At 39.9% G+C, this 14,199-nt stretch overlaps 1 protein-coding gene across 5 annotated transcripts in view; it reads right to left on the bottom strand.

Annotated features, from left to right (window-relative positions):
* Positions 1–13,962, bottom strand: part of Arih2 (ariadne RBR E3 ubiquitin protein ligase 2) — a 63,762-nt gene extending 49,800 nt beyond the window's left edge. For 2 of the 5 annotated variants that reach the window (XM_027933672.2, XM_027933671.2), the window contains exons 1-3: positions 13,819–13,962; positions 9,297–9,358; positions 6,276–6,628 (exon numbers count right to left, since the gene is read on the bottom strand). In XM_027933672.2, the coding sequence (XP_027789473.1) occupies positions 6,276–6,530 (255 nt within the window). In that variant the 5' untranslated portion in view covers positions 6,531–6,628; positions 9,297–9,358; positions 13,819–13,962. Of the gene's footprint in view, positions 1–6,275; positions 6,629–9,296; positions 9,359–10,764; positions 10,853–12,094; positions 12,176–13,818 lie in introns of those variants that run through there. The other 3 variants (XM_071615757.1, XM_071615758.1, XM_071615759.1) reach the window with 3 other exon arrangements.
* Positions 13,963–14,199: the final 237 nt, after the last annotated feature.

The following is a 14,199-nucleotide window of genomic DNA, read 5'->3' on the forward strand; positions in this document are numbered from 1 at the left end:
GCCAACTACTTGAAAAACAGGAATTTAACATACATTCTACTTAGATACAGGCATGGAAAAAAATCTGATATCAGGACATAAAAATAGAAACAGAGAGCAGCTCAGTTCAGAAACACTATCACTAGGCTCAGCTTGAAAATACTTTCCCATGAGTATTAACAACGAAAAAAAAAAATACTTGGTTAATTAACGACTCTGTAAATAGTAAAAGTCTTAAAATTCAGCTGTACCAGGATAAAAGAAAGTTGATTTAATAATTAACATGAAAATCTTCACTGATATATACATTTGATGCTCTTTAAGAAAAAGGCTAAATAAACATAAGTATTTTGAGTTAAGAACATTAACTGATCATGTGACAAAGGCATAGAAATCAGGTTTATTTGAACAGAAGACTATAAACACTTCCACACTTAAAAGTGAGAAGTTCAGGGGCTAGGGTTGTGACTCGGCAGAAGAAGGGTCGCCTAGCATGTGTGAGGCCCTGGATTTGATCCTCAGTACCACATAAAAATAAATAAATAAAGTAAATGTATTGTGTTCAACTATAACTAAAAAATATATTAGAAAAAAAAGTGAAAAGTTCTGAAAAGTCATTATGATTCACCAAAGGGGAAAAAATGAGCCAATAAAGAAGAATCTTAAAGAGTTTTTTATCCACATTTTGTTGGAACAAACACTAATTTGTAAAACAAATTCAAGCAGAGGGTGGCAGAATGAAATATTCTACTGTAGTTAATACAGCAATTCACAAAACAAGAACTACAATAAGAATGGTCATAATACTGGTTTATTTCTCCAATCCTATATGGGGAACATAAGACCTGAGAAATGAACAGTGTAGTTCACTATGCCACTTAAGTGTTATGGAAGTTTTTAAAAAAAACATTCCTTTCCTCTAATAGTAAAGACACTTCAGACTACATTCATGATTCTGAATTTTAATTCTAAATTTTAATCTCATTTACCTATACATCTTAAGTCTCTTCCTCTAACCCTGAAGGTAACTTTTTTACCTCCACTGCTCACTGTCTTATGGAGTATGGACTTCTGCAGGTCACCATCGAGGTCCTCCTGCCTCAACCAAAAGCTCAGATAGCTTACTATAGTTCCTAAACTAAATTTGGTCCAAAGTGTCTTATTTCTTTTCCCTCATAAAGCAACTGAGTGGGCCCTTGAACAACATTTGCTTCCCCCTGGACACCACCCTGAGAAAAGCAGCATACATGGACAGAGACTTCTGGTCTATCACCAACAAAAGCCAGGGTTGTGACTGCCTGGGCTCCCTCTGGAGCACTACCAAGGTTGAACCACTTTCTGAGCAGTCAGTAAACATCTCAAAAGTTTCATGGAATGTTATTAACAAAATTTACTAAATAAGTGACAAAATTCTTCTTAGCTAACTACTACACATTTTGTAATAAAATGCCTATTAATATGTAAAAGGACTTCTTTCATCTATGACAAATAAATCTTTGTACAAAATTCACATAAAAATGTAGGAAGTAATGAAGGTTAACTCCCTCTTTAAAGATTTATATATGATTGTTAAAAATACCTGTTTGTCAGAGATTTTCTTCCTACTCCTACGACATAACATCTCACTTGGCAGTAACCTCATCTCTCATGACTATTTTATTCGTGTAGTATGAGAGCTATTTTGCCACTATTTGAACATCTGTAGTTTTCCTCCAATAATTAGCCTTTTCTCTGTTCTCTAGCCTCAGCTCTTCGTCTGATTTTCTAGGCTTCTTCCTTCCTTCGTCTTGTTTATATGTATACTAGGGACTGAACCCATGGTTGTTGTTCTACTAAAATGCATCCCAGCTACCAGCTCCCCCTTTTTCATCCCAGTTCCATTTATTTTTAATCAGAGTTTTGCTAAGTTGCAGAGGTTAGCCTTGATCTTGAGATCCTCTTGCCTTAGCCTTCCCATTGGCTGAAATTACAGGTGTATGACACCACACCCAGTACCTTTCTCAATTAATAATCTTACTCAGAGACCAGTCCCAGTAATCCTGGTTATTGTCTAATACCAGGGTTCTCTTTAAACTAAAAACCCAGTATCCCAGAAAATTAGAATTCACAAATTAAAAGACTTCAAATCCTAAAAGGCTTATTTAACTTTAAACTGTAATATGGCTCATCTACAGGCAACTTCCAGGACACAACAAACAAGTAACAGTGAAAAATTTAAGCCACTCCTTAAACATACAGATTTTATTCATAGATAGCTGTTCACAGGCTATAATTTTAAGTTACATATACACCTAACAATTTCTATGAACCAAACAGTTTTGGTAAAACTATACAAAACAATTAAATATCTCAATGTCACAGAATTGTACAAATAGCACAACTGATGGGCACACCAGGGGTAATCTGGTTGACTGTCGCTATTGGTCTCTTTTTCAGGAAGACACGTGCAACAGGGGAACTAAATACATAAATGATTTGTTTTTTTGGTACTAGGGATTGAACTCAGGGGCACTTGACCACTGAGCCACATCCCCAGCCCTATTTTGTACTCTGTTTAGAGACACTGAGGCTGGCTTTAAACTTGCTATCTTCCTGTCTCAGCCTACTGAGCCACTGGGATTACAGGCATGCACCACTGCACCCAGCAGGGAACTAGATTATAAACACCACTGGGTAAATTCAGCTCTAAACCATTCCCTCCCTTCCTCAAAAAATATTACAGAAATAAAAGCAATGCCAGTTTTTTAACTTCTAATTCCATAATTAATACAGAAAAATTGTGTGAGATTGCTTTTCCTTTACTGTTTACCCCCTTCCAGACAGGATCTTGCTATGTTGCTCAGAACAGTCCTAACTGTTCAAGTGATTCCCCTGCTTCAGTTTCCCAAGGGGCTAGGACAACAGAGACCACATCCCTACCCCTTCTTTGAGGGGGGGAGGTACTGGAAATTGAACTCAGGGACACTCAACCACTGAGCCACATCCCTAGCTCTATTTTGTATTTTATTTAGAGACAGGGTCTCACTGAGTTGCTTAGCATCTTGCTGTTGCTAAGACTGGCTTTGAGCCCACAATCCTCCTATCTCAGCCTTCCTAGCTGCTGGGATTACAGGTGTGTGCCACCACACCCAGGCCCCTTCCTTATTCTTAATCAACTTCTTCAGTTCAGTCTCTTCAGCAAAGTTTCTTAGCCACTTGAAACACCACTGACTGCCTTTTAGGTATAGCTAACCTATGACTCTTGATGCCCAGTCCCTGAAAAACAAAAAACATTCCTTCCTTACAGAGGACAAGGAAGAGAAATAAACAAAATCTTTATTCTACTACCAAAGAAACTTTTCCACTTCTTTGCCCCATTTCCTTGTTATCCTTTTCTTCTGTTTCAACTCCCTTTCATCTCTTTTTATTCCCTCATTTCTGTTTTTTGCTTCTCTTTTTGATCTTAAAGTCCAGAATAATGCCCTTTCATGACAATAGAAAAGGATGTACAGCAAGGATTAGGAATCTAGTTAATACCAACAACAGTAGCTACTGTCAACATCAATAACAAAATCCACAAGGACTGCCAGGCATGTTGACTGGCACATTCCTGTTAATTTCAGAGAATCAAGAGGCTGAGGCAGAAAGACTGCAAGTTCAAGTACCACAGCAATGTTGCAAAATCTCTGGCAAGACCCTGTCTCAAAATTTAAATAAATAAATAAAAATAAAAGGGGCTAGGGTGTAGCTCAGTAGTAATGCATCTATGGATTCAATCCCATGTACAAAATTAAAAAAAAAAAATCCTTGGGCTGGGGATGTGGCTCAAGCGGTAGCACAATCGCCTGGCATGCGTGCAGCCCAGGTTCGATCCTCAGCACCACATACAAACAAAGATGTTGTGTCTGCCAAAAACTAAAAAATGAATATTAAAATATTCTCTCTCTCTCTCAAAAAAAAAAAAAAATCCAAAAGTATCCAAGAAATTATCCAATATCTACTGTGGATGAAATGCTGCGACAGGGCTAGGGATATAGCTCAGTGATGGAGTGTTTGATTAGCATGGTGTGCATACAAATCTAAGAAATACCGTAGCAGAAATAGTAAATAGTGGCCAGACCTAAAAATCTAGTTGAATGATCATGAAAAATGTGTGAAAGGAAAAACAAAATAAAGCAATTGGAAGACTAAAAATATAGACATACCTATACTGTTTAAGTACAGACCAAAGGAGGGCCCTGACCACTGTGACCTCGAGCTCTCAAGTAGCCTGACTCAGGGAAAAGTAGAAGCTAGACTCTGAAGAAGTCCTAAGGGCATGAAAAGGTGAGGAGGTGAAGGGAAGGCTTTGGAGGGGCCTGACCATATCACAAGAAAGAGGAACATAAAATAGTAAATTTTATGTTATGTTTATTTTACCACAAGAGAAGAAAGAAGAGGAAGAGGAGGAGGAAAGACAGGTGCTTGAGGCCCCTCATGTTTCAAGTAGGCCAGAAAAGTTGGCACACAGATTTTTGGAGGGGGGAAGGGGCAGTACTGGGGATTGAACCCAGAGGCACTCTACCACTATGCCACATACTCAGCCCTTTTTATTTTTTATTCTGAGACAGAGTCTTCCTAAATTGCTGAGGCTAGAACTTATGATCCTGTTACCTAGCCTCCTAACTTGCTGGGATTACAAGAGTGCACCACTGTGTCCAGTGCAGCGATCTTGACAAACAATAACTGTGCATAAAATGGGAGACTCCTATTGACCTTGGTCAAATGACTCTATCCAATGTACATCCACAAACTCTCCAATTCCTTTTCCAATTTTAAATACCAATATTGTGTATAATCTCACAGTATGTTTAAAGCAAAGAAACTACTTGAACAAAAAGGAGAGGTGTACATGGTGAGAAAAGAAGAAACCTAATGCCTTTCTCTACTAGGGAAATGCCCTCCAAAAGTGGAACCCAGCATCTTTGCTATAATCATGGGACAAAAACTCCAGACCCAGAGTATCTCCAAGGGCTCTATTCATCAGTTTTCTGCTAAGCATAACAGAGGACATCTTGCAATCATTTCTAGAAATGAATCACACATTTTAAAAAAAGCTGTTTTCAGCTCCCAGTCAGTTGCTAACAATGCCTTAATTAACTAAATCCAAGGTATTTACCTTTGCTGATTATCTGAGGAAAAAATTTCTTAAACTAGAAAATAAAACAACTTTTTACACAAATCATACACAGCACATATAGATATTTCCACTTAAACACAACGAAGAAAATTTATTTGATTGAAAGCATGCCACTGTGCCCTTCTAAGCTTCAAATTTGATCAGACAACAAAATCCACATAATAGTTGCTGAAGGAAGATCAGTGAAAACAATGAAGTAAGAGAAATGTTCCACCATTCACATGATGGCCAATGTTGGAGAAGGAAACAACCTGGCAAACTCTAAACTATAAAAAACACTGGCAACAATAACTGGCCTGAGGTGCAAGAGATCCAAATGTACGCTATGTTAAGTGCCAAGAAAATATAATCCTCGCTGGAATAACCAACTTTGTTCATTCTTCAAAATGTCAATATTAATACCCCCTCCAAATCAATTTAAATACAAACCTACTTTATTCTTACAGTTGTTGCTTAAATCCCTTTCAATATCAGATAGTAGTCATCAGTATACAAAACCAGTGAGTTCATTAACCCAAAGGCACTGATTATTTAGAGCAAACCCAAAGGTTGTCAATATTCTCAAGACACTATCAATCAGTGTTAATCAGAGGATGGTAGCTGGGTACAAATGGTGTACATCTGTAATCCCAGCAACTCAGGAGTCTAAGGCAGAAAGATTGCAAATTTGAGGCCAGGTTAAGCCATTTAGTGAACCCTGTCTCAAGGGAGAGAAAGAGAAAGAAAAAAAAAAAAAAAAAGCTAGGAATATAATTCAAGTAGTGGAGCATTCCTGGTTTCAATCCCCCCCTGTACCACAAAAAATTAATAAAAAAAAAAGATGGTAATTCTGATGCTTATGTACTGCATAAGAATCACATTCTGAAACACCCAGTTGTACAATTTTGCTACCACCATAGTTCTGATCTTTTTAAAACCTTTCTACCCCTCCTTTCTAATTCTTAATAATCTGGGAATCTCAGGACATGCACATATCAGAAAACAAGTAAATGTAACAAAATAACCAGAAGATGCAACATATACTTAAATTTAGTTTCAAGCTACAAGGTCATTCAATCAGTCTAAAAGAGACATTAGTTAACAACAGCTCATCTTAGATTTAACAGGAGAGAGTACACTTGGAATTGACACTACTTACCTTTAGGACAGAAGCTAAGCTGGTCATGTGCTCGTTGAGGGCACCCTCAGACTCCTTATATGTCAAGCAAGTAAACTGGTACTCCTCAGGATCAAAGGCATCAGCGCCTTGCTGTTCCACGTCGCTGGCTACTCCCACATAATAATCCTCTATGTCCCCAGGGTCCTCTTCCTCTTCCTCCTCCTCCTCCTCACAATTTGGGTCATAGTCCTCTTCATTGCTGTCAGACCCCTGGCTATTCATGTCCACAGACATCTTAGCATCCAGTCAAGTTGCAGATCAGGAAAGGAGTTGCTTTCTCTCCCTCCCCCCAAACTTTACCGCTTTCTCAAATGCATTAGTGTTTTTGTCTTCTAAAAAAGGAAAAAAAGAAATATTACTTTCCCCATGAGAAATTATAACAAAAACCATTAAAAAATCAAAATGCCATAGCTTTGGCCCTATGCCCAATATGGCATATTCTAACTTAAGTTTCATGTGAGGACTCTTTACCATCATCTCCCTGACTCAAACTTATCAAAGGGAAACCCTCCCTCTAGAAGCAAAAGAAGCTGTTAATGAAACCACAAGGAGGGCCTGGCACAAAAGGGCAGGGCTTTCTATCCCATATCAGGAAGTCAAATTCTAATGGAATTGCCCTTCTTGCCAAAGACCTTAAAGAAGCAGCATATTCTTTCAGCTGATTGCATAAAGAGATAATCTAAAGGTTTAGCTATCAAAGTTTAAAATTTTGCTAAGCATGTCCCAGTGAATGGTGGCACAGATAGTATGTAATTAGGGAGACAGTTCCTTCCTGGTATAATATAAGGGAAAGAAAATATTTTTTCACAGACATCCATCTCAGATGACTGGAAAATAGGTGCACAGTGGGCTGGGGATGTGGCTCAAGCGGTAGTGCGCTCGCCTGGCATGCGTGTGGCCCGGGTTCGATCCTCAGCACCACATACAAACAAAGATGTTGTGTTCACCGAAAACTAAAATAAATATTAAAAAATTCTCTCTCTCTCTCTATTAAAAAAATTAAAAAAAAAATAGGTGCACAGTTAGAAAAGAAAAATAAACAGGACATAGTGGCACACACCTGCAAACCCAGGGACGGAGGAAGCTGAGGCATAAGAATATCAAGTTCAAAGACAGCCTCAGCAACTTCCCAAGGCCCTGTCTCAAAATAAAAAAAAAGGGTTGGGGATGTGACTCAATGGTTAACCACCCCTGGGTTCAATCCCTGGTTAAAGAAAAAGAAAAAGAAAAAGAAAAACCACATAGCTCTTCAGCTCTGCTGAGTGACTGGGACTGTGGCTCAGTGACAGAGCGCTTGCCTTGCATATGAGGCACTGGGTTCGATCCTTAGAATCATATAAAAATAAATAAAGTAAAGATACTGTGTCCATCTACAACTAAAAAATTATTAAAAAAAAAAAAAAAAGAGTTCTGTGAGTAGCCAGATGTGGTCACACACACCTATAATCTAAGCTACTCCAGAGGATGAAGCAGGAGGATCATAAGATTGAGGCCAGCCTCAGCAATTTAAAGAGGCCCTCAGCAACTTTGCAAGACCATCTCAAACAAAACAAGAGTCTGCTGAAGGGCTGGGGATGTAGCTCAAGCAGTAGCGCGCTCGCCTGGCATGCGTGCGGCCTGGGTTCGATCCTCAGCACCACATACAAAGATGTTGTGTCTGCTGAAAACTAAAAAAAATAAATAAATATTAAAAAGTTCTCTCTCAAAAAAAAAAGCAGTGTGGAAAAAAAAAGAGTCTGCTGAAGCTTTAAAGAGGTACTGAGAAAGAAAAGTAAGTGATTTAATAGTGAAGAAAAAACTGCACATATTCTGCCTAGCAGGATCAAGGTTAGGAAAAATCATAATCTATATTGGATGAAGAAATAAGAGTTTAAATCCAACCAGCCATTGAAAAATCTTCACAGATCAAAATGTTACTCAGTTATATGTAAATGAAAAAAGAACACTAGTTGAGAAAGCAAATCAGTCACAAATGTTAACTTCTACTCAAGGAAATACAAACTTCTCTCCATAAATATTTTTCTTTTTTTTAAATACCTATTTTTTTTTAGTTGTCAATAAGCCCTTATTTTAATTATTTATATGCAGTGCTGATAATCGAACCCAGCCCAACAAATACTATTTCAAGTGATGACTTTCAACAACAAAAAAAAATCAACTAGTGTTTAGATTTAAAAATGGAGAGAGGGGGCTGGGGATATGGCTCAAGCGGTAGCGCGCTCGCCTGGCATGCATGCAGCCCGGGTTCGATCCTCAGCACCACATGCAAAGATGTTGTGTCTGCCGAAAACTAAAAAATAAATATTAAAAAAATTCTCTCTCTCTCTCTCTCTCACTCTTTCTAAAAAAAAAAAAAAAAAAAAAAAATGGAGAGAGGAGGGGAGGTAGTAAAAAAAACAAATCAAGCCAGGCACAGTCGTGCATGCCTATAATGCCAGCAATTTGGGAAGCTGAGGCAGAATGATTCCAAGGCAAGCCTCGACAATTTAGCAAGACCTTGTCCCAAAATGAAAAGTAAAAACGACTGGGAAAAGCTGGAAATGTAGCTCAGTGGTAGAGCATCTGCCTAGCACACATGAGGTAGTACATACACCACCAAAACAAGCAAACAAATAAATAAATAGGCTCATGGTGGGGCACCAAGCACTGAAATGGAGCAAATAAAATTCCATGCATGGGGCTGGGGATATAGTTCAGTTAGTACAGTGCTTATTTCACATGCACAAAGTCCTGAATCAATCCCCAGTACCACAAAAAAAAAAAATAATAATCCATGCAAGAATGTTTTTTTTCAAAATGAACCTTGCAATTATGAATAATTATAATACACTAATAAAAGTACCACTTTAAAAAAAAAAAAGAAAAAATACACACAGGGCAGCAAAATGATGTTTGCAGTTCAGCTTTTAACAAATTTTGTAGAATCTCCTAATTACAACTGAACTTATAAATGGTATTTTTTTTCCTCTGCAATAATGTTAATCTTTAATTTAAAAATACCTGTAATTTCTGAAGACCCTTCAGGCAGCTGTCACCCAAATATTTTGTCATATGATTTCCATCTAAAATGAAAACACAGAATATTTATATTTTTAAAACTAGTACCTGCTTTTACAAATTTATTTTTTCAAAAGCAAAGATTTAAAAAGACAAGTATAGGCTGGGGATATAGCTCAGTGGTAGAGCATTTACTATCAAGTATGAGGCCCTGAGTTCAATCCCCAGCACCATAAAATAAATGAACAGAAAAAAACAAGGGACCAGAGAAACTACTATCTTCTTTTAGGTTCCCCCCAAAAAACTCATATATCATACTTACAAGAATTACATTATCTTCTAAAAACAGAAAGCATCAAAGCTAACAGTGTTATAATTTAACTTGGGGTACTAGTGATAGAAATGCTTCCCAATTCCCCTCCCCCAGTTTGAAACCCTACTTCCTTATTTCTGTACTCCAATCTTCACAGTCCCTATCTTTTTTTTTTTTAGTATTTGGCGGACACAAAATCTTTGTTTGTATGTGGTGCTGAGGATCGAACCCGGGCCGCACGCATGCGCTACCGCTTGAGCCACATCCCCAGCCCTTAAATATCACTATTTCAATTCCGAATGTTACACAGAGGTTGACAAAAAAATATGTAACTGACTTGGACTACTATAAAGTTACCATTGCTGTGCTAATTAACACAGAATACTGGTAATATTTCAGATCTCACTTTACTCATGAAAAAGTTAATACTCAAATAAAAATGTGCCCAATAGGACACCCAATAGGCAATATTAATATCCATCTCCCATTTCTCTTCTGACTTACTCCTCCTGGGACATCTGGCTTTCTTAAGAGACTAGTAAGTACTACCTGCTTATTCAATAAGAAATTTAATGTCAGTTGCTTTTATTCTTTAGATTTTCATGAAAAGGGGTTGGGATTGTGGCTCAGTGGGAGAGTGCTTGCCTAGCAAGTGTGAGGCACTGAGTTTGATTCTCAGTGAATAAAATAAAGGTCCATGAACATCTTAAAAAAAAGAAAGAAAAAAAATTCGTAAAAAAACAGGTTTATAACTTCCAGAGAAATACTTCAGATATAGAAAGGAAAATATAAGCTAAGTGAAAAATCTAAGTCTGAACAATAACTGTAGATTATTTTCAAAATAATGAAAAATGGGCATAGTGGATCACACATATAATCCCAGCAATTTAGGAGGTAGAAGCAGGATGGCCAAGTTCAAGGCCAACTTCAGCAGTATAGTGAGCAAGATGCTCTCTCAAAATAAAAAATAAAAACTGCTGGAGAAGTAGCTCAGTGGTAAAGTGCCCCTGGATTCAATACCCAGTATGGGGAGGGGGGGGAGAATGGAGGAATTGATTTTTCAAAGCATCTTTATCTATATTTTTACATAAGATATTACTTATTGGGCAAGTTTAACGTGAATATTGCTACCATTTACAAGAAAAAAATCATTATTACCAATAGGTGATGGTGGCACATGTCTATCATCCCAGCAATTCAGGAGATGAGGCAGGAAATCACAAGTCTAAGACCAACCTCAGCAATTTAGCAAGGCCCTAAGCAACTTAGAGAGACCGTGTCTGAAAATAAAAAATAAAAAGGGCTGGGAATGTAGCTCAGTGGTTAAGCGTTCCTGGGTTAAATCCCCAATACTAAAAACAAAACAAACACACAAAAAAACCCAAAACAATAGGTCTCATTAGCTGGGCATGGTAGTGCATGCAGGTAATCCCAGTGAGGCTGAGTCAGGAGGTGTGAAAGTTCAAGCCAGCCTCAGCAATTTATGGAGACCCTCTCAAAAAATTATTGTAGCCAGGAGCAGTGGTACATGCCTGTACCCAACGGCTTGGGAGGCTGAGGCAGGATTACAAATTCAAAGCCAGTCTCAATAGTACATGCCTGTACCCAGAGGCTTGGAAAGCTGAGGCAGGAGGATTACAAATTCAAAGCCAGTCTCAGCAACTTAGTGAGGCCCTAAACAACTCAGTGAGACCCTGACTCTAAAATATTTTAAAAGGGCTGGGGATGTGGCTCAGTGGTTAAGTGGCCCTGGTTTCGATCTCCAGTACCAATCAATGTGTGTGTGTGTGTGTGTGTGTTTATGTGTGTGAGTGTAAGGCTGGGGGTAGCTCAGTGGTACAGCACCCCTGAGTTCAACCCTGTCAAAAATGATAACAAATCTCATTTAAGAACAGCCTTAATCTTCATAATCCTATAAAGTGGCTTTTTTTTTTGGAACTGGGATTGACCCAGAGGTATTCAACCCCTGAGCCACATCTCAGCCCTTTTTATTTTTGGCCTCGCTTATTTGCTGAGGCTGGCCTTGACCTTGCAACCCTCCTGCCTCAGCCTACTGAGTTGCTGAGATTATAGGCATGTACCACCATTCCAGCCAAAGTGATTATTTTCCCCTTCCTACCAATGAGTATGCTACAGTCTATAAAGGTTAAGTAATTTACTTGCCCAGGATCACACCACTGACAAAAAGCAGAACACAACATCAGTATACCATTAGACCCATGGTCTATGGGGATTCATAACTAGCTATCACCTTCCCACAGAGCCCGATAGAAAGCTACAGGAAGAGCCTCTGGGATAACACCAACAAAAGAATGTGCTTTCAAATTTTTTTGATTTATCCTCAAGATCTGTGCTTAAGAGGTTGACCAGAGGCTTCTTATCAACCAAATATTCAAGAATTGTGGGGAAAAAAGAACTCTAATTCTACTTTGTGGGTATTCTAGGTCCAGATTTAAATTAAAAGTTGGCCAATTGGAGTGGCACATGCCTGTGATCCCAGCGTCTTGGGTGGCTGAGGCAGGAGAATTGCAAGTTCAAGGCCAATATGGGCAGCTTAGCAGATCCTATCCTAAAATAAAAAATAAAAAAGGTTGGGAAAATAACTTGGTAATAGAGAATCCCTGGATTCAATCTCCATACTGTCAAAAAAGTAAATAATAATTAATTTTTATTATTTTCATGCTGGGCGCAGTGGCGCACACCTGAAATCCCAGGGGCTCAAGAGGCTGAGACAGGAGGATCAAAGCCAGCCTCAGCAACTTAGTGAGGCACTAAGCAACTCAGTGAGATCCTGTCTCTAAATAAAACACAAAAAATAGGGTTGGGGATGTAGCTCAGTGGTTGAGTGCCCTGAGTTAAATTCCCAGTGCCAAAGAACAAAAACAAATTTTATTTTTTTCAAAGTTCATTATCAGTGCTGACCCTGCTCAAAGAGGTCAGTATTCCACCCCCATACTGGGGATTGAACCCATGGTGGTCTACCACTGAGCTATATCTCCTGTCCTCTCCATTTTTCATTTTGAGATAGTGTTTCACTCAATTGCAGAGGCATATCTCCAACTTGTGTTCCTGCCTCAACCTCCCCAATAGCTGGGATAATAGGTGTACATCACTGTACCTGCCTTATTATTCCCTTTATAACAAAACTGATGGCAATGCTTCGATTTCATTTGGATGTTAAATATGGAGTAATTAAAACCATTTTCTCCCATCCAAAGTCATATTTTCATCGATCTGCCACCCACCCTAGGCTCACTCACCAGGCCTGGTCACACACGGAAAAGCGTCCAAACTGAAGATTTCTCAAAGTTCACAATAACAAAAAGACGTTTGGCAAGCCTGACGGACGTTTACTTTAGAAATGATTATCTAGCACAAGTCATTACTAACAACATTTCCAAAGAAAACAGTTTTGGCACAAAAATACGAACAAGGAACTTAGTTTCAAAACTCTTCATTCCATCTGTCCTGTCTCATAAGGTAGTCCGGTTTTTCAAACTTAACTTAAAAGGTAAAATGTAAAGTTTAGTTTCCCAGTCTAACCGGCCACATACCAAACATTCAATGGCCACGTGTGACTAGTTGCTACCATACTGAACAGCAAATGTACAGAACATATCCATTGTGACAGAAAGTTCTATGGGACATAATAACAATCAATACTAAGGCGAAGTCATAAAACACGATTCCCTCTCTCGAGGGTAACCCAGCAGCCTCAGGCAAGGTGGAGACGTAATTCCTAGTTGTATATTATTCCAGAGGTGCGGTCAACGGGACACCCGCGCGGACAACGAGTTCACGCGCTGGCGGGAGACCCTTCAGAGAACAAGCGTTAACAAACCGCGCGGACACCCCTACCAAAACTCCCAAAAATGACTCGAGTGGAGAGCCTCGGAGCGCCTGGCTGAGAGCGCCCAGACGTGCCAGCGCCTGCCGCTCAGAGGCGCTGGCCTCCGATCTCTCTGCGACTTGGAAAAGCTGCATGAGAAGGAAAGCCAAAGAAACTCTGGCTCACCGGCCCTTGCCGTCCCTCTCAGGCGGCAGAGACCCTGGAACCACGTACGGTAGGCTGTGGGCGCCGGGGGCCTGGAAGGCGGCGGTGAAGGCGGAGCCCTGCCCGGTCCGGGAGGCGCGCGAAACACTCCACCCCCCCCACACACACACACCGGCTAGTCAGGGTAAACAAGGCCTCAACTCAAGTCGCGCACTTACCTGGAGCCGCGTGTTCGCGGATGCAGAGCACAAGCGGGCCAGACCAGGTCAGGCGGACCACACCAGAACTGACTGAGGTGCAAGTAGCAGCGGAAGCTGCGGGCCGACGCCGGTCCGGCCCGCGCAGCTTCCTCTGGCGGAGTCGTCCCCGCAGCTCCGGAAGTATTCAGTGCACTGGCGTCACTTCCGGTCGGGGTCGCCGCGCGGTCGCCCGGGTAGCTACGCCCGGCAGGCAAGGGTTCCCCCAGGGGCTGCTTTCTTGTAAACTTGCTTTTTACTGGAGTGGGGTCAAGATACCGCTACACTGCCCACTGCCCAGAAGTTCGAAAAGATGGTCGAGATATTTTTTAAATCATCGCTTTTTCTTTCTTATTTTTTTAA

The sequence above is a fragment of the Marmota flaviventris genome, chromosome 8 (genome assembly GCF_047511675.1).
Source record: "Marmota flaviventris isolate mMarFla1 chromosome 8, mMarFla1.hap1, whole genome shotgun sequence".
Classification (NCBI taxonomy): domain Eukaryota; kingdom Metazoa; phylum Chordata; class Mammalia; order Rodentia; family Sciuridae; genus Marmota; species Marmota flaviventris.